The following is a 25,641-nucleotide window of genomic DNA, read 5'->3' on the forward strand; positions in this document are numbered from 1 at the left end:
TGTCTTGTTTGAATAGAAACGCACAAAAAATACACTGAAGTGGTACATTCATGTTCTAGTAATTTATTTTGTAATGTCCAGTAGCACACATACAAATTTCCAGTTAAATCTGAACAAATATATATAAAAGTATATATATATGTATCAGTTTTAGTTTTATCATTTTAGTACTTAATCATATTCTTGCTTTAGCTTACCACAGAGTTGTATGCTCTGTGACTTATAAAATGTTAAGATATGGAATACAGTCTGCAAGTTGACGTGAAGAGTAAACATACACACAGATTAGATGTCATAACTGAATGGAGATGCATAAATGCCATGTAAAATCTCCTGGTAGATAAAACCATTTCAACTGAAATCTAGAAAATTTCCTGAGAGAGCACTATGTATTTCAGAATGTGGAAGCATGTTTGCCAATAGAAACTCTCCGTATACCTGCACTGGCTCTTTTCCAACCTGATAGTAAGGAGCAGATTCAAAATAATTTAAGAAAAATGAACAAAATACTTTTAAGTTGCTTTCAATTTCTTCTTGCTTTAATTTTTTTTTCTTTTTGGCAATTTCTCACACACTCTCTTCAGTGCCAGCACTTTTAATCCATCCACTGCCAGCAATGGGTAATGTGCTGGGAAAAATCCTGGTGCAAAAAGGTTAGTGTAATTTATGATAGAAATTATAGAAATAATTAGTAAAGCTTTCAATTCTTTTCAAAGGTTAGTGTAATTCAGTGTATGACTTTCAGCTTTTAGTGTTAAAAAGTTAGAGCACGTCAATATATAGAAGGTATAAATAACTTCAATACTGTTGTTTCCATATCTTCTTTTTTTAAAAAGCAGCAATTGTAGTGACATTGATTTTATTTGAAAAGATCTAATGCTTGAACTTAAACTGAGGTTGTGCCTCTTGCTTCTGAGCATAATTTTCACATCACAGAATTTTATTCCTGTTAATTCCTTTAAACATGACTCGGAGACTTGCCTCAGCTTCTTCTAGCCACGCATCACTTCTACCTGGGCAGTAAATGAGGATAAAATATTCCATGCAGAATGCCTTCTATAACTACGTTTGGAAAGTCATCTGAAAAAAAGGGAAAAAAAACAAACAACTTGCTTTCTTATCTATGTCAGTACATTATAAATGTTTTTGTGAAACCTAACTAGGTAAGGCCTGGTATAATTTGGGTTACTGCATCACTCAACTGTTTATCCGTGTTGGGGATGTGCCATCAGTAATGCTGCCTCAGCACTAAAGCCACTTTAGTGTAGCACTGGGCATTGCATGAATGCGCTGCCAGATTTGTAGCTTATTGATTTAAAGGGATGTTCTAATACTTAATGCTGCTAGGCTCCAGCTCTTTATCTGAATCTTTTCTCGCAAGGAAGATGGATTACACTGGCAATTCAATTTCTAACAAAATCTCAATATACTTGAAGGAATTCCAAGATTGCTACTGGGAATACTTCAAAGCTGTTTTTCCATTGTGGTTCACAGCCATGTTGAGACTGAGAAGACTTGAGGATGCCTACACAATCAGAGGTGATCATTTGAGGCAGAAAAATTTCAGGCTGTCTAATCAACATAAAATGTCACGTGTTACAAGAAGTCATCCTATAATATCTGAAGGAAAAAAACCCTGCTATGTTCTTACCACAGATGTAGAGGAAACTGGCACTTAATTTCTGATCACATCTTATGATCTTAAAATTGCTAGTACACTAGGAAATGGGTTTGCCTAGAAGAACAGGCTAGTTCTGATACAGAACTGTCCACACCAATCAAATCTTTCCTTCACACATCAGCCTACAGGATATTCAAAAGGGGAGATGCAACTTCTATAAAAATCATTAGATACCTGATAAATTAGATCGCCTAATGTGGGTGGGAATTAGGTTTTGCCCCTAATTCTTTTGCTAATATCATTTTGGAGGTAAAAATACTGAGCAAAAAGTAGATTTGGACTTGGTAAGTGTCCTGGTTTCGGCTGGGATAGAGTTAATTTTCTTCCTAGTAGCTGGTACAGTGCTGTGGTTTGGATTTAGGATGAGAACAATGTTGATAACACACCGATGTTGTAGTTGTTGCTGAGCAGTGCTTACACTAGTCAAGGACTTTCCAGCTTCCCATGCTCGACCGACTGAGGAGGCTGGAGGTGCACAAGAAGCTGGGAGGGGGCACAGCCAGGACAGCTGACCCCAACTGGCCAAAGGGACATTCCATACCGTGTGACGTCATGCTCAGTACATAAACTGGGGAAAGCTGGCCGGGGGGGGCGCTGCTCGGGGACTGGCTGGGCATCGGTTGGCGGGTGGTGAGCAATTGCATCGTGCATCACTTGCTTTGTATATTATTATTACTACTATTATTATTATTTTATTTCAATTATTAAACTGTTTCTATCTCAATCCACGAGTTTTCTCACTTTTACTCTTCTGATTCTCTCCCCCATCCCACTGGGGGCAGGGAGTGAGCGAGCAGCTGCGTGGTGCTCAGTTGCCGGCTGAGGTTAAATCACAACAGTAAGAAAAAAAATAATCCTTATTAGCTTAAAGGTGTTATCTCATAGGTATTAATAAGGTGATTCCAGTGTATTAAAGATGTGACAAACAAAGATATTTTAGGATGTTTTAACGAACTGCAACCTCTACCATAAACAATACATGCATAATTCTCCCCAGCTTCTCATGGTAAGTCATCATTATAAATTACTTGTTAATATTTTGAATCCAATAATGATTCCTCAAGTTCTGCAAGCTCAGCTATCCCACATCACCCTGGTAGAATAACCCTACACTGTTGTCATTAATATTATTAAAAATACACTTGTAAGGACAATCTGATGCTTTCCTTCTAAATTAAATGCTGCAGTTACAGAAACCAGTTTTTACTGGTTCTTTTATAACATACCATATATATAGGAAAATGAGTATTGATTAAAAAAATGATACAACTTTACGGCTTCAGATTTACTGTGAGGCTTTGTTGCTTAAAAAAATCAAGCGTATTAATTTAAGTTAAATGTATAAATACACTGAAGCACAGTCTTGCAGATCTGTGATATTTACATGGACTAAAGAATCATCAGAACAATTTTCAAACAAGTGACAGTAAATCTGAGATTCCATTTTTTAGCTTCTGAAATATTTTCAATTTGCAGCATTTTAGATTTTTCCTTCATTTTTCTTCAAAATAGTATGTAATTTTTTTTTTCGACCCCCTCAAAAAGAAGTGGCCACCTTACACAAGAAGTGATGTGCTCATGCGCTCAGACTGTGTTAGATACATCATGAAAAAGTGAGTCTGAAAATCAATGAGGTTTGTAACTATGAATCTTATTTTTGGAAAGTTATCTTGCAACTCAACAATGCTTTAAGTCCAGTCATTAGAATAATGACAAGTCTATATTTTATAAAGGCAGTACAATGAGGGGAAAAAAAACCCTGTTCTTTTTGAGTATTGTGTTCCAGAAACAACTATTTATTTCATTAAAAACCCACGAATACGTAATTTCTTATTTTATGGGAAGATACTAACACAGGCATTCCTGTACCCAGGAAAGACTAACTCCACTTCTGATCCAAACAACTGTCATAGTTCACCACCTTCAAAGAGTACATACAATGAATAGTTATTTGCTAATGGACACTTACTCTTGGTCATAGTTTGAACAACCTTGACTGCTTTTTACAAAGTAATCAGAGTCTATCAAAATAAGAACTGATCTGAGAGAGAAAATTTTAGAAAGCTCATCTACATTTTCTCTGTGCTGCAAACCAAAACCAAGAAGAATTAAAGGCAATGGTAGTTGTGTAAAAACTTTGTTTCTTTCTAACTAGACTTGAGTCAACTAGTGGAGCCTCTAGACTTATGACTTGGTTTTCTTCCTTTTTTAAACTACAACTCACATTCTAATTTGTGTTTTAATTCATTAAGTTAAAGAATAACTTGCAAATGATTTTGATGTTTTAGGGTCTTCAAATACAAAGAATATTCACCTGCCGTATGAAATTCTAAATATTGTGTGTCAAGGCCAAAAAACGCCTTGGCAAAAGCCTGAGAAGTCCTTTGTTTCAGATGTCATTAATGAGGCCTACTTAATATTTAAACATGACACACATTAGAAGAGGCTTTTATCTTAATCCAAGTAAAGCGCTACTTAAAAGAGTAGTTACAAAATTCATGACAAAGTTCCTAATGATTTCAAGAAAAGGAAGCTTAGCCTTACTCGGAGTACACATTAGGGAAGGAAGATAAATACCACCACAGAACTGCAAAATCTTGAGCAGAAGTCTTACAGCAAAACCTTACATGTGGGCTAGAAACATTAACCACTGTCTTCATTTTTCAGGATAACTGTATATGAAATCCATTTTCTCTCTCAGAAATGGTATGGAATTAAATGATGTTCATAATTTACACCCTGCTCTCGAGGAATCCAAGTTAGCAATTAAGAGGAGCATTAAACAGTAAGATTAAGACATGCAATGTGGCTCTCGGTAAATATTGGTATAGGCAGCATCTGGACCAACTTTTAGACAGAGGTAACTCTGTGGGTGCCTCTGTATTACTGTTGTCATTTGGGTCAGGAGTGACCTTGTGAAGTGACCATCTCCCCTTACTGTGTGTCGCTTCATCGATTTTGTGATTTGCACTCCAGCCTCAGATGGGTATTCAGTCCACATGACCAGACTAGTGCTAAGTCAAAGTAAAAACTAAATGACCCTGTAATATGTCTTCCAATGTGGACCTTGGTCACACAGGACCTTTGCAGTTGCTGTTTCACTGTAGAACTACAACTTTAAGTTCAGTAAGTCTCCATAGGGTCAATACTGTTAGGCCATACTGCTAGCTAGAGTGGACATTGCCTGCAAGAGAGACTATTTAACCCTCTCAAAATACATGAGCCTAGTCCCTATGGTTTTGAAAAACAGCTTGAAAAAACAACAGAATTCACAGAATGGTTGCAGCTGGAAGAGACGACTGGCGGCCATCTGGTCCAACCCCCTGCACAAGCATGGACACCTAGATCTAGTTGCCCAGGACCATGTCCAGAAGGCTTCTGACTATCTCCAAGGATGGAGACTCCACCACCATTCTGGGCAACCTGTACCAGTGCTCAGTCACCCTCAGAGTGACAAAGTGTTTCCTGATGTTCTTGTCCTGCCACTGGGCACCACTGAAAAGAGCCTGGCTTTGTCTTCTTTGCACCCTCTCTACAGGGTAGAAAATTTCTACACTTCATTAGCTAAGAAACTACAAGCAAACAAGTGTTCTTTCCTAAGTTTACTCTTAAAAATTTCATGATTTTCAAGGCAGCTCAAGAACCTGACTCTTGATTTCAACACAGTATTTTGTAAAATCAAACAAAATGCCACATTAAAAAAAAATGTTAATTTGCAGCTCTGGGAGACAATTCTTCTTGAAAGTGTATTACATTTTTAACACAAAATTTAGTAAAAGAAACAGTTCAAACAAGTAAAATGACAAAACCAGGAGAAACACACAACTAAAAATGGTATTTTTTTTTCCTGCACGCATTTAAGACAAGACAGAGGGTAAGTTCTCTGAGTTAATAATGCAAAGAACTTTTTATAAAAAAAAAAAGAAAAAGGGTTTATAACAAGCTATTTCAAACACTCTTTTGAACCATGTATTAAGAGATGAAGGCTAACGTAAATGTCCTGTGAAACACATCAATTATACTTAAAGTATACATTCTTTTATTTTTTTCCCCCCCTAAAGAGCTCTAGAGGTTATAAACGATAAGAAATAGTAATAATCCAAATGGAAATACAAACATGCTCACAGTAGATCGACTGGTGTTTAGGGAAAAAGCACTTAAAAAGGACTGGGCCTCTAAGTTCATATCTTTCAGGCAAAACAGCCCAAAGGGTCAACAACAAGAAAAGAAAAGCAAAGCAATGTTCTTTGTCTTTTGATTTGAATTCTCAGTAGGTTTGTCTGAGAGAACAACTGGGGGAGAAATTTCACCCTTTTATAAATCACCCACCCCACTTAGTGTTTTAATGGTTTCTTACACAAGAACTATCGTTTTATTGGCAGGTTATTAGATTTTGGACCAGTGTCATTTGACTAGGCTGGTATTAATAATAATGTGGTTTATGCGGTGCAGGGTCAGATCAGTAAAGCGCTGTTAACAGATGACAGGTTTGATTACCGTTGGCTTTAGGCAAGACGTATGGATCCCTTAGGAACAGCAGCACAGGCTGGTGGGACAGTTTGCTGGAAAGGTCAAGAGCAGGGATGTCAGTATCAAGGGAGAGCAAACAGAATATTCTACAAACTAGCTTTGATAAAGTGGGGTGGTTGAGCCGTGCAGAAGCCATGCTGGTGCATTTCTGCACACCAGTGCTGCCCAAAAAGGGCAGGCTCCATCTCCTGGGAGCAAAGCTGCCCGATCCTCAGCCACACAGTGAAACCATCAACGTGAAGTTGGAGGTGAAGGGGCTGCATCCAGGAGGGGTGGCTTGCAGCTGGCTTTGAGACCTCCTGATCTTGCTCTGCTTCCTGGTACGTGGTGCAATGCAAGTCTACAGGCTCTTCAGGCCACCAAACAGGCTCAAAATTTCACCACGTTCTTCCAGCAGCCAAAGCGGTTGCTGTACACCTCACCCATGGAGAGAAAGTCCTTGGAAGTCCCTCACAGGGCTGTCTCCCACCCTGGTCACGGTACAGACATCCTCCCCCAGCCAGAGCCAGCCCTCTCCGCTCTGCTCTGTACATACATGTGCCAAGTAGTGCAACCAGACACATACAAAGCTCTATCAAACACATAGGGGAGAACCCAAACCTCTAATTCCTTCTGCTAAATCTTCTTGCTATGAAAAATACACTTCAATGGGTAAAAAACATTCCCAGAAATATTTCAGAGCTAGCAGTATTCTATTAGGGTTTTGTAAGGAATTTCTCAATACAAGCATAAGGCTGCTCAATGCCCACTACAAATGGATGGATCTAGCACAGCTGATGAAACTAGCCATAATATTTAAAAAACACATCTAATTTTAATGCTAAACTACTGCTATACTAAAAGGAACAAATACAGTAAATGCCAATAATTTCAAGTAGTTTATTAATCTGGTGTCCTAGAAAGAGTAGGACTCAAGCTCACCTTGATTCTTCAGATTCTGTTTCATCAAAAGACCTGCAAGTAAAGTGAGAGGAAACTTTGGTTACAACAAAATTAACTCTACAGTAAAAAAAAAACAACAAATCCTTTAAGAACCACCAAAGGGAGCAATCTTTTCCTGCTCAGTAGCTACATAATGCAGTGTGATGAAATGAATGTGGGAGATTGTACCATTTTACCACAACTACTTGGAAATGACAGCATCCACTTTACTCTAACAGATTCACAAGCAGATCTATCTATCTATCTATGAAGTGATGGGGTACAGTCCCGCTGAGGGTATCGGCTGATGTCATTAACTAGAAATGAAAACTACAAGTCTGTTAGCTTCTGAATCACTCTGGAGACGACCCTGGGCCCTAGACACCTCAGAGTGTAAGAGGGCCTCAAAATTATCTCCACTTTTTTCAACTCGCCTTGTCTCCACTGGAGATCCACACAGCCTCCCCCAAAGTGGAAAAGGCCCACATAGCTTTCTGGGGAGCAAGTTCTGGTAACATTGCTGGACTTTCCAACTACATCAGCTTGCATAGCAAAAGAAAATATTCTCCCTACAAACCTTACAGCTGCAGATGGTAGCAGAGCTTCCAGTTACACTGTTTTGGGTATTTCTGTAGTCATTACACTCATCATAATCATACTAAGATTCCCTTCTCCCACAGTGATCAAGAACCCTTCCTAGGGGAAGGGCAATGGGGCCACTGGGGTAGATGTCATCAGAAAGGTGAAAGACACCATTTTCAAACACACAGAGGGAGACTGTAAAATGATCACAGAATGAACTTCTATTTTGTCCGGATACTATGACCATAAAACACATGCAAAGGCTTTCTATGCAACTTTTGTGTTTATGAATATCTTACAAAATTCATTTCAGTAGATACTTCAAGATCTATGAGAAAATAATATTTTTCTCATCTAAACTATTTTTCTCATCTAAATTTCTCCTTTGCTTTCCAAGAATATTACATTAAATCTCACTTCTGTCTTTGAAAAGGGTGGATTTATTTTACCACCTTTTGGGGATATATAAACATACTTAACATGAACCTAATGCCCATTTATTTTACAGTGTTAGAGTTGGCAGCAAGACCATTTTAAGTCAATGGAATTGCATCAGCACTGAGCGGATATGGACCTTTTGGCCTCCATGTATTTTTCAGTAAATGAGAGCTTACCCACAGCTTTCTGCTTTTGGCAAGGTAGGTACATGGCGAATGTTCAGGAAATCAAGAAATATTTTAGGGAGCTCTTCATTTTCTAAAATGACTGTCTGTAAAAAAAAAAAAAAGGCACAATAGAAACCCAAGATTTTTTAATATTTTCGATATCATACACTTCTATCAAGCTACCAAAACATCTCCCACTTGCAACACTTTTCAATTCTTCTCCATTTTTTTTACACCTGTATTGGAGCACTTCATTTCAATAGGAAAACCACAGTTCTTAAAGAATCACATATAAATACATTCAGCTTATGCTACTACACTCTTTTTCACCTGCCATCACTGGTGCCAAGCTAGATGCCTCTCAAGCAGAGGTGTCTGATTCTGGAAGTGAGTTATTGGTACACTCATTTGTGCATAAAATTCTGTTTATTTAAAACAAAAAATAAAGCAGCTACAGCTCAGTGCTTTCATGTTCACCTCACAGAGGACTCCTGTCTGGCACATCAGTGGAAAAAGGAAGTCTCCACTTTGTGCAATTTTATTAATGCATGTCTTGGTAAATGCTAACAAGGGAAACTCTTTGCTTGGCTTGACAGATCAGCTTACAATGTACTCCTTCTATCTGCTCTGTGTCTCCTAATGACAAAGCTCTGACCAAAGAGCTGCTGGCTAGACCCGCCACATTCTTCCACAGCAATGACATAATGGCCAGACTCCATCCTCCTCTGTTTTTCCATTGATGAGAGGATTTACAATTTTCAGTAAATTAATTACAAGTACACTTAAAAACATGTAGCAAATAAATGAGATGCTTAGGTGCATGTTCATCATGAAAGAATGACTTTTAAAGGAAACAATAGATCTCCGACAGTTTCATAGAAGCAGACCAAAAATAATTGTTGATCTTTATTTTTCATGAGACAAACAAAACAGTCCATAAATTCAACCAGTGTCTCACCTGAAGGATTAAACCCCTATTTATTTACTGTTCATACTGCCATACATTCTGATAACACATGTACTTCACATGCAAATGAAAGCCACAAGCTCTTCCCTAAAGAGCTTTCCTTCATAAAGGCCTGGATCCGGAATGAACGTATGTATGGAAGAAACTTCACTAGATTTATAAACAAAATGACTTGTACAAGTAAAGCTATCGACATTCATCCTGCTCATTTTCACACCCTATGTTAGGAGAAACAAAACCTAGACAAGAAACAAAACTGGTGATGGGAAGAAACATATTCTGTTTACATTCAAAAGGTAACTTATTCCTGTGTGTGTATTCCTTTACATTACAATATCCCTAGGGAGACGCAATGGTATGTAGAGGATAAAAGGATCACAAAAAAAATTAGGTTGGAAGAGACATCTAGAGGTCATCCAGATTTTATAGCAGGTTTTATAGCAAATAGTTTGGTTATCTGTGTAATGAAAACCCAGTTAGTGTAAAAATTACATAAGATGTGCATAGACTTAAAGAGAGAAACACATTTGAAAACAAAGATATTTGAGAACTGGTTCTTTTTTATGTTACATTTGCAAATCTGAATTCAGAGTCTACGTTTCTTCAACAGCTGAGGCCATCACTAACAAGTTTGAAAAAAAGAACAGGGAAAAATGCAGCTTTTGAATTTTTTCTGTTCTAGATTTTAACGGATGTAACAATTTCAGGGAGGTCTGAAATGTTAGCAAGTGTTAAGCCTTTCAGTTCACCTCTGTGTGAAGATGCTGCATTAAAAAATGCCACTTCATTTGCATACTGCAAAATCAGCACTCTGCTTCTGCAAAATTTATCCTGTTCTGCATTCAGGTTATGCACAGAAGGAGGGGTGGAGGTGGATGCATATTCAGAGGGTGTGTGAACTGCATAACAATGCGTATGATTTGCTCAAATAAAACCATCTTACTAATTATATGCAATGAAGAACTGCAAAAAGTTGTATAAAGATGTTTAAGGGCATCCAGTGCTTACGTGCAACCTCATACTTATACCTCCTGACAGCTTTTTCCAGAAGTTGAGTTACCTGCTGAGGCTGCTGAACAGAGCAGTGATTGTCAAGGAAGAAGAGAAGGATACATCATTGTATAAAAGAAAAACTCCCGACAGCTCTTACAAACCTATTTGTTTCTACTTCCACTCACTCCAGATTAATATATCATTCTATTTCTTTTAGTTTTTTTGCACAACATGCATCAAGTGAACCCAAGCCCTGCTAACCCTGCCCCGACCAAATACATTTCACAAAAAGATGTAAGCAAATAGCATCTGTTTTAGTGTGCTAATCCATATAGTTTGTTAACTGTCAATAACTCTGCTTTGGTGATCAATAAACTTGAAAATGTAGAATTTGTAGAGAAGCAAAGGCAATTTTGCACTGCACTGTATTTTGGATGCCGCGTCTGTTGATTGGGAATTTTGTAATTTCTAGAATTTTATGAAGGGAAGAATGACTGCATTGAATAAAGGAGGATTTTTCAACTGATGTAATGTAACGTGACATGCATTTTAAGGAATTAAAAAACAAATGAAGGTACAAGTTAATTACACTAATAAGGGGGCAAATTATCTTCCGGCTTGACTTCATTGGCTTCGATACAAAAAAGGTCCAGCACATAATCCAGCTGTTCAATATACATGGTAGAAACCAAAGGAAAAGAAAAAAAAAACCTGGGAACAACAACAACAACAACAAAAGCCAACCATGCTGGATTAGGTGTGTCTGCCTAGCTGCATTTCTCAGCTGCATCTGGTGGTGGCCCAAAGTGGATGTCCAGAGAAAAAGGTAAGCATTCTCAACTTCCTATTTAAGTTGTTCAAAAAAATACTCTTAAATTGGAAATAAATCTTACCATAATTGTCTTAATTTACCTGGAACAACCCATAACACAACAGATTTTTTACTTCTGACTGAAAACTTCTAAGAAATAAATATTTTGCAAACTTGATGATCTTTAAATAATAGCTAAGCAGAAAAGGAACCAGCAGGTAAAGTCTCTAAACCACTATCTATAATTTGTGATGTAATGTGCTCAACTTCAGTCTTTGTTCAAGTGAATATATGACATTGGCTTGTTAACATGACTACTACCTTGTTTGCTCTGCAATCAGAAACTTAAAGATATATATTTTCAAAGAAATAAAACCTCACAATTAGTTTGTTAGTAATGTGAATTCCTAATACATCCGAATTCTACCAAGATCATAGCAATGAGTTTCAAATATGGGCCCCAGAGTGCTAAGTAGACTAATTTAAGAAAAAAAACAGCACGTGTATTTCCTTCCTAAAAGAAATAAAAAACCCCAAAACTAAAACACCTAACACAACCTCTGGCAAGTGATTTGGGAAGTGACTCCAGAAATACATTTTTCAAACTCATTGATTTCAGCTGAACTAAGAGTATAAGCGCCATATTTTCTTAGAAAATCGTAAAGGGTGTTTATCTGTTACTGTCACACTTTAATGAACTACTCCGTGCTTCAGGGAAAAAAAAAAACAACACAAGGGAAAGCCTGATGTTTACATCAGCAGAAATGTCTTTTTCATCAAAGGGGTGCAATTATTGTTATGTAACACAAATCACAAAAATCCCAATTTTTCTACCTTATCAGTTTCATAAAATCACGTTCCCTAAGGATGTCATTGATTAGTTGCACATGTTCTTTCAGTGACATCTGAAATACTTAATTGTCAGTTATCTTTTCTCCTTCAGCAAGTAAAATATAGTCACAAAATTGCAAAGGGACTTGTTCTGCCTTAACCTTAGCTAGATGCCATCATGCAGTGGAAAACAGTGCTAAAATATCACAGGATAATGCTCTCCAACAAGGGAGACATATAAACAGCATAATGATTTCCCACGAGTTTCCTTTTTAGAAAATTGTCACTAAAGCCAGGGTAAATGGTGACATATCTTCACAGAGGACACTTCGAAATCGAACACTGGCATTCTAGTTAGGTCCAAACCTACTCATCAGCCAATTACAACAGTAACTGAACATCTTGCTGAAAACCTGAACAAGACCACTTTGCTAACCTTAGGAGATCATGCCACAGGAATGCATCGTTTTTTCACAGATTTTTTTAATTGTTGTTGTTGTTGTTTTTAATGAAAAAAGATTTAAAAATTAATTTCTTACAATCATCTATCATACTTTCTCAAGGTTGCTGGAACAGCTGTTGGAGGGGGAGAAATGAGAGTGGGGAGCTGAGTTACAAGGTTTTTAAGAGTCCTTACAGACTTTTCCATTCAATCGGGTCTAGTCTGAAATGCTGTACTGTTAGGGTGACAAAGTTCATGACAGTTTTTCCTCTCTTCACAGGGAAAGATGCTTCACAATACCTAATTCAGTGGTGCAGCTAAAACGGGGGAGAAGAAAATCAATACATTCCAGCTACAGTAAGTAGGCTGGAGTGTCAGTCTCCACTGGGACCAAAACCCACATCTTTTAGAACACTTTAGAGTTTATATTCTTCTATTAACCTGCTTTTCCTGAACTGCTTTACACAGTCCCATGAAATGATAAAAAGGTTACCAAAAGAACACATTAACTAAAACCCAAGTAGACGAAGGAACCAGACTTCTAAGAGCAAGCTTTCCTTTTTATAAAGTAATAGCAGATACAATAATGTTTTGTATTACCCATTGTGAAGAACTATGAAGAAGCTCACTCCCTTCTTCAGTGAGGATGTTGTTGTATGTTATCAACAAGAATTATTTCTAAATAAGTTGTCACTTAAGTTGTCGTAGTAAGGACTCTCCACTTCTCATTACTACCAGAAACATTCACTGATGGGCAGTTTTGTAAGAACAGGAGGAGGTTATCAAACATGCTTAAAACTCTGTATAAAGATACAAGAAGCAGGCAAACACACATACAATGACACAGAAGTGATGCTCCATATGAAGTACCAGCTAATTAACACTCCCAGGTTGCATATCAAAGAGAAGTCAACAGTAAGACTGCCATGTACACAGTGGAGCTTGAAAGGGAACAAGATATTGACTGTACGTATTATATGCCAAAATACTTCTAACAAAGATCTGTAAGTTACTATCTGAAAGTTAATGTAAAGTCACAACATTTAAAAAAAAAAAAAACGCAGAGAGGAATTGCACCTCTGAACCTCAAGGCTGGAGAATAGTAGAAAAATTCCTGCACTAACTTTCAGATCAATTTGTTACACTTTCAGTGAGCTTAAAACTCACCAGATACCTCCTGAGTGACAAATCCATCTATCACAGCATTCTCAAGCTACACAGAGGGTAAACGAACTAGATGGAAGGGAAGCCCAATAGGTTAAACAACTGCTGGATCATCACTGAAAATATATATGTAGAAATTCATGACAGCGTCTATAAGCTATTAACATTTTTACTTAAGCCTTACCTAACCTAACCTTAAAGCACTTTATTCATTGTGATTAAAGAGACTACCAGGTAAGTTTTAAGGTAATGAGTACTTTAATTAGAACTCTAGTTAATTACACATTTACAGTTCCAACTAATATTTAACTGCTAAGTGCAGAGTGGATTGACTTGAGGCTAAATGTACAAATATAACCCATTCGATGTGAAAAATACAATATTGAATTTTTTTCGGAAAACTGGGAATGTAATGTAGTGGGAGCAAACAGTGAATCCCTCTGCAGCAACATAGGAGACTAGCCCTTGAAAGATTAGAAACAAAGTGCAACAGACTACAGTTCCTTTGAAAAATAAAAATGAAAGGAAGCAGTCAATATAATTTCCTGAGACACTGCTCAAAGGATTGGAGGTTAAGACAAAGCTGGATGAGAAATGAAGAAATCAACAGAGCAAAACAAAAAGAAGCAGAAGGGCAGGACGAGTTAAAGATATTAAAAAAAGTTAGTAGGAACAAGAAAGGCTTTTAAAAATAAGTAACAGGAAAAAGTAGTACAAAGAGTAAGCAGATCCATTAATGACAAAGACACCAAAATAAACGATTTTAAAATGGCTGAATCGAAGTGTTTTTTAAAAGTCAATGGACCACTAATACAATGAACAATTAACAAGTATTAAGACCATGTCAATAATGCTGCTGATAACAAAGAGGTGCAGGAATTCCTTAGGCAATAATACATATACCAATCAGTAGATCCAGAAAATACATATCTAGGATGGTAAAGAAATTACGTAGTTATGCTTGGAAAAGTCTTCTCAAGAGTACAGAGGAAGAAGGTTTGGAAAAAAGCAACGGCATTTACAATCCACAATACAACAACTGGTAAAGCAGAAGAGATTTAAACTTGCAGTACTATTTTCTGAAAGCTTAAAGGAACTAAATACAAATGTGCTGTAATGAAAAAAACACCCCAACATTCAGGTTGCAAACTACGACACCTGGAAAGTTTGGAAACGAGTAGGTTTTTTGGTTTCTTGCACACTCCGATGCTGCCTCCCTCACCTTTGCGGTTGCCTTTACACAACAGATATGGGGCCCTGGAACTTGAGGGCCAGGCAAACAAGGATGTAGACGAAGGTCCATCCAGGGGGTTGCCGAGGGTGAGGCAGTCAGCCCCACACATTATGACTGCCGCTGCTAAGAAAAAAAGGAGGGTAATTGTCGTAGATGATTCCCTTCTGAGGGGAACAGAGGGCCCTATATGCCAACCGGACCCGTCCCACAGGGAAGTCTGCTGCCTCCCTGGGGCCCGGGTCAGAGACATCACTAGGAAGCTCCCTGGTCTGGTACGGTCTTCCGACTACTACCCGCTGTTGGTTATACAGGCTGGCAGTGATGAGGTTCCAGAGAGAAGTCCTGCAGTGATCAAAAGGGACTTCAGGGCACTGGGGTGACTGGTTGAAGGATCGGGAGCACAGGTAGTATTTTCCTCTATCCCTACAGTGGCAGGGAAGGATACTGAAAGGAACAGGAAAACCCACCTGATCAACGCGTGGCTCAGGGGCTGGTGCCATCGGAGGAATTTTGGCTTTTTTGATCATGGGGAGGTTTACACGGCGCCAGGCCTGCTGGTGACAGACGGAGTCCAGCTGTCTCACAGGGGGAAAAGGATCATTGCTCATGAATTGGCAGGGCTCATTGAGAGGGCTTTAAACTAGGTTCGAAGGGGGAACGGGATAAAACCAGGCTCACTAGAGAAGAGCCTAGGGGTGGCATGCTGATGCTGGGGGCGAAATCGATAGCCCAGCTCAAGTGCATCTACACCAATGCACGCAGCATGGGCGGCAAACAGGAGGAGCTGGAAGCCATTGTGCAGCGGGAGAGATATGACTTAGTCGCCATCACAGAAACATGGTGGGGTGACTCTCATGACTGGAGTGCTGCAATGGATGGCTACAGACTCTTCAGAAGGGACAGGCGAGGAAGGAGAGGCAGTGGGGTGGCTCTGTATGTTAGGGAGTGTTTCGATTGTCTAGAGCTCAACGATTGTGATGATGATACGGTTGAGTGTTTATGGGTAAGGATGAGGGGGAAGGCCAATGAGGCAGATATCCTGCTGGGAGTCTGTTATAGACCACCCAACCAGGATGAAGAGGCAGGTGAAGCATTCTACAAGCGGCTGGCAGAAGTCTCTCAATCACTAGCCCTTGTTCTCGTGGGGGACTTCAACTTCCCGGACGTCTGCTGGCAATACAACACGGCAGAGAGGAAGCAGTCTAGGAGGTTCCTGGAGTGTGTGGAAGACAACTTCCTGACACAGCTGGTGAGTGAGCCTACCAGGGGAGGTGCCTCGCTCGATCTGCTGTTTACAAACAGAGAAGGACTGGTGGGAGATGTGGTGGTCGGAGGCCGTCTTGGGCTTAGCGACCATGAAATGATAGAATCCTTGATTCTTGGTGAAGTAAGGAGGGGGGGCAGCAAAACCGCAACCATGGACTTCTGGAGGGCGGACTTTGGCCTGTTCAGGACGCTGGTTGAGAGAGTCCCTTGGGAGACGGTCCTGAAGGGCAAAGGGGTCCAGGAAGGCTGGACGATCTTCAAGAAGGAAGTCTTAAAGGCGCAGGAGCAGGCTGTCCCCGTACGCCGTAAGAAGAACAGGCGGGGAAGACGACCGGCCTGGCTGAACAGGGAGCTCTTGCTGGGACTCAGGAAAAAAAGGAGAGTTTACCACGTGTGGAAGAAGGGGCAGGCGACTCAAGAAGAGTACAGGGATCTCGTTAGGTCGTGTAGAGAGGAAATAAGAAAGGCAAAAGCCCAGCTAGAACGCAATCTGGCCGCTGCTGTTAGAGACAACAAAAAATGTTTTTACAAATATATTAATGACAAAAAGAGAGCCAGAGAGAATCTCCATCCTTTATTGGATGCGGGGGGGAACATTGTCACTGAGGATGAGGAAAAGGCTGAGGTACTTAATGCCGCCTTTGCCTCAGTCGTTAACGAGCAAAACAGTTATCCTCAGGGTACTCGGACCCCTGAGCTGGAAGACAGGGACAGCGAGCAGGATGAACCCCCCATAACCCAAGAGGAAGCAGTTAACGACCTGCTACGCCACCTGGATGCTCACAAGTCTATGGGACCAGATGGGATCCACCCAAGGGTGCTGAGGGAGCTGGCGGAGGAGCTCACCAAGCCACTCTCCACCATTTATCAGCAGTCCTGGTTAACGGGGGAGGTCCCGGACGACTGGAGGCTTGCCAATGTGATGCCCATCTACAAGAAGGGTCGGAAGGAGGATCCGGGGAACTACAGGCCTGTCAGCCTGACCTCGGTGCCGGGGAAGATTATGGAGCGGTTCATCTTGAGGGCGCTCACAAGGCATGAGCGGGACAACCAGGGGATCAGGCCCAGCCAGCACGGGTTTATGAGAGGCAGGTCCTGCTTGACCAACCTGATCTCCTTCTATGACCAGGTGACCCACCTAGTGGAGGAGGGAAAGGCTGTGGATGTGGTCTGCCTGGACTTCAGTAGGGCCTTTGACACTGTCTCCCACAGCATTCTCCTAGAGAAGCTGGCGGCTCACAGCTTAGACAGGTGTACTCTGTGCTGGGTCAAAAACTGGCTGGACGGCCGGGCCCAGAGAGTTGTGGTGAATGGAGTTCAATCCAGTTGGCGGCCGGTCACGAGCGGTGTTCCCCAGGGCTCAGTATTGGGGCCGGTCTTGTTCAATATCTTTATCAATGATCTGGATGAGGGGATCGAGCGCACCCTCAGTAAGTTTGCAGATGACACCAAGCTGGGCGGGAGTGTTGATCTGCTCGAGGGTAGGAAGGCTCTGCAGAGGGACCTGGACAGGCTGGATCGATGGGCCGAGGCCAACTGTATGAGGTTCAACAAGGACAAGTGCCGGGTCCTGCACTTCGGCCACAACAACCCCATGCAGCGCTACAGGCTTGGGGAAGAGTGGCTGGAAAGCTGCTCGGCGGAAAAGGACCTGGGGGTGCTGGTCGACAGCCGGCTGAACATGAGCCAGCAGTGTGCCCAGGTGGCCAAGGTGGCCAATAGCGTCCTGGCCTGTATCAGAAATAGTGTGGCCAGCAGGAGTAGGGAAGTGATCGTGCCCCTGTACTCGGCACTGGTGAGGCCGCACCTCCAATACTGTGTTCAGTTTTGGGCCCCCCACTACAAGAAGGACGTTGAGGTGCTGGAGCGTGTCCAGAGAAGGGCAACGAGGCTGGTGAGGGGTCTGGAGAACAAGTCTTATGAGGAGCGGCTGAGGGAACTGGGGTTGTTTAGCCTGGAGAAAAGGAGGCTGAGGGGAGACCTCATCGCTCTCTACAACTCCCTGAAAGGAGGTTGTAGCGAGGTGGGTGTTGGTCTCTTCTCCCAAGTAACAAGTGATAGGGCGAGAGGAAATGGCCTCAAGTTGTGCCAGGGGAGGTTTAGATTGGATGTGAGGAAAAATGTCTTTACTGAAAGAGTGGTTAAACATTGGAACAGGCTGCCCAGGGAAGTGGTGGAGTCACCATCCCTGGAGGTATTCAAAAGATGAGTAGATGAGGCGCTTAGGGACATGGTTTAGTGGGCATGGTGGTGTTGGGTTGATGGTTGGACTCGATGATCTTAAAGGTCTTTTCCAACCTAAATTGATTCTTCGCTAAATTGATTCCAACTGCCGGCTCACGTTCAGCCGGCTGTCGACCAGCACCCCGAGGTCCTTTTCCACCGAGCAGCTTTCCAGCCACTCTTCCCCAAGCCTGTAGCGCTGCATGGGGTTGTTGTGGCCGAAGTGCAGGACCCGGCACTTGGCCTTGCTGAATCTCATACAGTTGGCCTCGGCCCATCGATCCAGCCTGTCCAGGTCCCTCTGCAGAGCCTTCCTACCCTCGAGCAGATCAACGCTCCCGCCCAGCTTGGTGTCATCTGCAAACTTACTGAGGGTGCACTTGATCCCCTCATCCAGATCATTGATAGGGACATTAAACAGAACTGGCCCCAATACTGAGCCCTGGGCAACACCGCTTGCGACCGGCCACCAACTGCATTTAATTCCATTCACCACAACTCTTTGGGCCCGGCCATCCTGCCAGGTTTTTCCCAGTGAAGAGTACGCCTGTCCAAGCCATGAGCAGCTATCATCAAGCCATCAGCATTCATCACTGCCAGATTTAAACTCTGAACCTTCAGCATATACTTTTAGTTTTCCTTTTTTTTTTGATCCTCATCAAAGGATGTCTCTGCTTGAAGTCATAAAATACACAGAAGAGTATTTGCTTGTTACAGTAACAAGTCAGCAGGATCACACAATATTCCTCCAAAGGGCCTAAGGGAACTCACTGCTGAATTTTCTGAATTAACATTGGTGTATACCATATTGTTTATGGCTGCTTTAGAACTGGAGGACTAAAAAAATGACAAACATAATTTAAAAAAAAAAGAGTACCATGAGAGAACTGGGGATTTATAAACTAGTATGCCTGTACCAGGGTAGTTAGTAACAACTACAATAAGGAGTAGAATTAGTGGGTACATGGATCAATACGTCTGGATGGAAAAGAATCACAGGGCTGCTGTTAAGGGAGACCTTGTTTCAAAACTTACTGCAACCCCTGAAAGGATCAACAAGCACAGATAAATGTGGCCCTGTTGATAAAGCCCACTTTCATTTCCAAAAGGCTTTTGACAATTACCCCCACCAAAGGCTTTAAGGCAAACTCAGCATCCATGACCCTTGCAAAGATGAATAAGTAGTTACAAGTCCTGAAAGAGAGGTTAGGAGAACACAGCCCAGAGTGATGCATATTGGAAAAAAAAAAAAACAAACGATGGGCTTTAGACTGTCTGTTAACGATCAGAGGAGTGAGATGCTTGGGGCTACAATATATCCCTCAAAAGATAAGCTCACTACCCAGCAGCAATTAAAAAAAGCAAATCAAAAGTTTATTAGAAACTATTAATAAAGAAATAAAATTATTAGAAATTATTATTATTATATGTTATAATTATAAAAAAGGACGGGCTTTAGACAGAAGGAGGGACTTCTTCATGGAACAGGTAGTTGAACCACTGACCACAGGACATTGCAGATGCTGAAAATTTCTATGTGTTTAAGGAGAGACTGAATGGATTGATGGAAGAGGAATTCATTGAACTGAAAATGCATGGAAATGGATAGTGTATTAAGGAGGAATTATCAAAGTATGTTCTCTCTGTTCTCCCTCATGTACCTCCTTTTGAGCACTATCAGAGGCAGGCTATTCTCCCAGAGGAACCTCTGCTCTAATCTGCTCCAACTATTATTTTATGCTATGCCACCTGAGTTACAGGGTTAATTGTACTAGTCCGCAGTTGCAGATGGCTCTCCCAGAGAAGGAAGATAGAGCACGGCTGGGAGATAGCCAACTCACTCTCTCTTCCCTCCATTTCACTTATCCTTTGTGCCATTCAGGTGGGTGGAAGAGGCCGCTCCCACCTGCCAGTCCTCACCAGCAAAATCTGGCAGTGAGAGGTAATTTGTCGGCTTTCGTGCACCCACAGCCTCTCTGCCTCCTTCCTCTCCCAGCATTAATGAGGGTGGAGATTTGCTGAGGGGACATGGGAGCTCTGTTCTGCTTTGTGGAATGACTGGTGGGGACAGAGGACTGAGCTGGAGGCTGACCCGGTGGGCAGCCAGCATCCCCGCTTGCAGGCAGTGAAGAGGAAGGGATGATAATCCAACACTTCTTTCTCGCTGTCAACTCTGAGAAGTTTTATTTTAGAAATACACCCATCACTTAAAGATTTGCAAAGCTAAATAATATCAGGACAAAACAAAGATAAAACAGGAAAGAGTTACTGGAACACAACAAATGTTTCAAGAAAACTTAAACAAATATTGCTTGCCTTGTTTTACCTGTGTTCAATACAAGTTATCTGAAATCAGATACATTTCTGAATGTAAAATAAAAGTGAAATGACCGTTATTTCAATTTACTAGAAGTTTTATGTAGACAGGCTGTGAGATGTATTAAAGTAATTTACACTTCATTAGAAACACTGTTTGACAGAGAATACAGTTTTAGCTGCAGAATGGCTGCAGTGTTTCTATTTTCATGTTTACTTTCTAGACATACTAAAATAGATTAAAAATATTTTTTCTCCTGTTATTATGTTTCATTTCAAAGAATAGTTTGAAAAAAATTGTCACCTATTTCTGCACAGAATATATTTACCATTTTTTCCTACACTGCCATATTTTCTATCTACTGTGTTTACTATACTTGTAAACAGTCCTTTATAAGGAGGAAAGCTATGAGCAAACCTGAAGAAAAGGCAGCAATTAAAGAACTAAGCTGTACTCCATTCTTCAGAGCCAAATGCAACAGAATGATACCTCAGCAGTCAGAGAAACAGAGGGGTAGCTCTGCAGCGTGACCGACTTTCTTTTGATTGCCAAAAAACCTCACTCTCTGGGTAATGTCACAGACTATTCTGTTAAGATGCAGAAATTGGATTGGATGTTGGATTTTTTGGTCGGATAATGCGGTTTTGGTCAAATAACACAGCTTCGAAAGAACTGAAAAAGCCCAGAAAAATACTGAAACATTTAAGAATAGCCTTGAAATAGCATTTTCACTTCTTTTTTGCTTCATAAGAAATGTCCCACAGCTCTAACTCGTTTTTCTGGGAACGAGGAAAGAGTCAGGTGGTTGACGAAGACTGAGGAAGTTAGCTATGAAAACAAGTCTCACTCTCCACAAGAATGACAATTTCATGCAAATGTCATATCAAAAATCTACAAATAATCCGAGGATGACTTCCTCATCTGCATTGTTTCCACAAAGTACTGTAACAAAAATGTTATTCAACTCTACAATAACTTCTTATTTTGTCTCCCTAATATTTTCTTGTCAGAGGTTTTGGGTCAGAGTAAACTCTTGAGAAATGACTCGACATTCCCTTTGAAACTAATTAGACTAAGCAGCAGGCACCCACTCCAAAGTCCAAACGAGAACATAGAAAGCACAGGGAATTCACTGCACCTGGGGTTAATGAACTCATTGTGTCGTTTTTGCAGAGGTAAAGAAGGGGTAAGGTAGCTGACCAAATATATTTATATTTATATGGCGGGGGTTTTGGAGGTTTTGGGGTTTTTTTGTTTTGAATGTTAGTAGCCCTTTCAGCACAAAATGTGGTGTTGAATAAGGACTCTAGGCTATTTTGAATGTTGGAAGAGTAACTGCAAGGAAATTGGTAAGCTTAATTTTAAAAACTCTGAAGCTTACATTAAATTTTAACCAGCTTAACAAGAAAATACATGTTGCACTTGCAAGATGTTTACTTACCTTTAGCAGCAAAAGCAAGGTAAAAATCTGGTTTGATTTTTTTCTGAATTATTAATATACTAACAATTTACTCTGATATCCTAATTCTGTAATTAATGAAGTGGTTGCTTATACAAGGGCAAAGCAGCACAAATTAAGTTTTGACCACTAACAAACTCAGAAATGAGAGAGACGGGGGGCTCAGGAAAACTGGAGTCAGTCCTAACAGTATAAATAGACACCACAGGAACAGAACAATAATATATATGTATTTGTTTTAATTTTTGAAAGCAACTGGTTTTATTGTAGAACCACTGTAACAGAGAAAACCCTGTTTAAAAACATGCACTTTTCCAGGTCCCATTAAATTAACTTCTGTTTGTAGTAATTCTTATGTTTAAAACATTTCCCCAGCCCCATAGGAGAGCAAGACCCAATCAACTTAGAACAATGCAGTAAATGCTGTGCTGACAGAATTAGCCATTGATTCAAAAGCATCTGTTTTCTGAAAAACTCACGAAGGTTTGTTCTCTTTGAAAAACATTCATAAGAAATTTCTACTCTGGATTGAAACCAACAGGTTAAAGTCAAAGATTCAGACAATCTCTTCTTGCCTGCTTATGCTACAGAAGCAGCATAACAAATGGTTGAGATGTAGTGACATCTAACCATATGGGTATTAAAAGAGCTTAGACAGCATTTCATAAATTACACAAGGAAGTTGGAATCAATGACAGAGAACAGAAGTTTGAACAGATGAAGCAGGACATTTTTTAACAGACACTAATATGCACGTTTAAATTAAATTCTTGATAAATAACTAGCTACTAACTATGCTGTGAGAATATTTTGTCAGGGGTCATAATTCATGGATTATTTTCATTGAAAAGGAAGACAATATAAATGACATGGAGGATAGCAGGGCAGTCATAACTGAGTAAATTATTTTCTCTTCCCAAACCACATCAGAGTAGGAAGATGCTTAAGACTGTTCAAAAATCAACAGTAAGCACTTCCAGCAGTAAGAGTCACTGCAGAACAGTCAGGTGAGCAAGGAAGAGTTTAGTATGTGACAATCATGTTGTCAAAATATTTAACTGGTCCAGTTTTGTCAAGAGGCTGAGTTTGTAACCCTCATACTACCACACTTGTGGATCTTGACAGATGGGTTATTTCTATGTTAAAACAGATTGATTGAGGACTGCACCCCGCTTCTCAGTACACCCACCTCCTACTCTTCCAGAAATAAGACTTTAAATTATCTAACATGTTTTGTCTTAGAACAACAATTCCTATGCTCTATTTACTGAAACCCTCTTCTATCCACATTTCATTAAAATCTGTCAAACAATTAAAAATCTTGTTCGTGCCAAAATTCTGCATTAAATACCCTTTCAAATAAACTTTCAGAGAAAGCTCTCTTTGTCCCTCTCCCCCTCCCATTACACAAGAGATCCAACAGCAAACTATTAAATTCTTACTCAGCAGTGAAATGAACTGTTTGCAGAATCAAGCCCAGAATATTGCAATATGATTTTGTCTTGCTAAGGAGTTGACAGTTTTTATATAAGTAGGAAAAAATGTTTAAATAAAAAACACAGCAGCTAAGAAGTGTGGTGTAGAGTCTGCGATGCTAAATTCTGGATGTTCTTTACAATCTTAAGTACTTGCTTGCTCATGGATTCAATCTGCAGTGGGAGTTAATGCTACCAGAAGTGCTAGAACTAGACAAAGTAACTCCGTCTCTCTGTAAGCATACAAACCCTGCTTTTTGTTTGCATAGAGCTGCTAACAGAAGTTGCAAGGTTTTCCTTGGTTTTTGCCAAAAAACCCAACGCCAAAACAATCCCCAAAACACCCTGCCCTTCCTTTTTCACTCCCACCACCCTGGCAAAAAACCTCACCTCTGTTTCAGAGAAATGAGCATGCCTTGTTACATGCTGCTCTGTAACTATAGGAGCAAATCAATAGCAGCTGAATGCCATCTGCTTCGGGCAGCAGAACAGCACCAAAAGTGTGAGCAATGCATCTTCCCTTATTGAAAGGTTATTTTATGCAAGTAAACAATTCATCGTCTTCTTGCACGCTTGATGCTCATTTACCACTTTTGATCAATAAAATATGCAAAACAACAAAAAAATTGAATCCTAAGAGTAGTTCTGATGCCAGTGTGATAGTTAATCAATATCAGGTCTCTGTTCAGTAAGGCAGGCAGTAGGGTAACTCCTTTATTGTATGAACCCAGGAAAAAGTATGGAAATGTGTCTTGTTGCCTCTAAAATGCATTAAGAGAGTGAGAAACACAACTTTTATCCTGCAAATTAAAAAAAGGAGAATGAAACAGGAAGCACTATTTTAATTGTATTTTTTTCCCCTCACTATGCAAAGCGTACTTAGGTCAGCTTGCCTGATCATTTGTTGCAAAGAATCTGCTGTTAACGCTGTTGATAGAGCTGTACTATCATTAACACAGATATTTGGTTAAGTCATAGTCATTACAAGACATACTTTGGACAGCAATCCACTCTGTTTCCTTCTAAAGCTGCTCTACCTTATTAAGTCTTGGTTTTCAATGTATTTATGTTTCAGGTGAACTCAGTTTTTCTGTTAAAAACAAACTGCTATGGGAATTTCTTTTGCACAGTGTTTCTTTTAGTCAGACCACAAACTGCCTTATTACATTAAGCCTCCTGACAATTGATTCAAGTAGAATACTTCTCTCCCAACAAAGAAAATGACACCATTTTTACAGATATCGCAGAACAAAACCTCCAATTTATACAGTTTCCAAAAATAACACAAAGTACTTGAAATAACAGTTGCTACTCACAAAGGCTCTCTACTCTAGTGAGCAATATATTCTAATATTAAAAAAAAATTAACTCTCTCATTTGAACAGCAATTTTGCAGACTATATCACAAAGATAAAGCCACAAATTTAGCTGCACACTGTATGTTCTGATCTGCACTTAATACTGCATTTTCTTCATTGTTCTTTCCTGCTTGTACCTAGAAACACAGTTATTCAAGTATGCGGCCTTTACTTACTTTTGGTTATTTGAACTGAAAAAAAAGCTTGGTACACTTCTGTAAAAGAGTATCTTATGCAGGGCTTCCATTTAAGAGAACTACCAAGTACAAGACTTAAAAAACAAAACAAAACAAACTTATTTTCTCTATATTTGTAATGCAAAGACGCTTTCCAACATACTGGTCATGGACTTCCAGAAAAAGATTTATTAAAGCGAAACCAAGCAATACTGAATAAAAAATAATTTCATTATCAGATGAGAACCAAACACCAACTTGCAGTCAAGCAGCAGCACTTACACACAGGAGAGACAGAAAATCTCTTGTTCATTGTTCAATTCTCATAATTCTTACAAAAACAAGACAACTGGAAGAACATATCTATAAAGGAACTGGTATAGAATTTTTAAGGTTATTACTGGTAATTAATAAAGCACACATTTGCACATATGAAAAAAGTCCTTCTGACCAATCAATTAAACTTATTAAATGTAAGATAGATTTGGGTTTTGGGTCTATTTAAATCTGTGAATTAGAGGCAGACTTGTAGGCCACAATTCAAAATTTTTCTTTGATAACCTTGTAAGACCCCAAACATTTGTGGTTGTAACAGGCAGCTGCCCC

General features: G+C 40.0%; 1 protein-coding gene across 2 annotated transcripts in view; it reads right to left on the reverse strand.

Moving 5' to 3' along the window:
- Positions 1–923: 923 nt before the first annotated feature.
- SNX24 (sorting nexin 24) overlaps positions 924–25,641 on the reverse strand; it is a 96,019-nt gene continuing 71,301 nt past the window's right edge. For both annotated transcript variants that reach the window (XM_076361877.1, XM_076361876.1), the window contains 4 exons: positions 8,329–8,423; positions 7,133–7,165; positions 6,179–6,243; positions 924–1,080 (listed from right to left, as the gene is read on the reverse strand). In XM_076361877.1, the coding sequence (XP_076217992.1) occupies positions 1,010–1,080; positions 6,179–6,243; positions 7,133–7,165; positions 8,329–8,423 (264 nt within the window). In that variant the 3' untranslated portion in view covers positions 924–1,009. The remainder of the gene's footprint in view (positions 1,081–6,178; positions 6,244–7,132; positions 7,166–8,328; positions 8,424–25,641) is intronic.

Source organism: Aptenodytes patagonicus, chromosome Z (genome assembly GCF_965638725.1).
Source record: "Aptenodytes patagonicus chromosome Z, bAptPat1.pri.cur, whole genome shotgun sequence".
Lineage (NCBI taxonomy): Eukaryota > Metazoa > Chordata > Aves > Sphenisciformes > Spheniscidae > Aptenodytes > Aptenodytes patagonicus.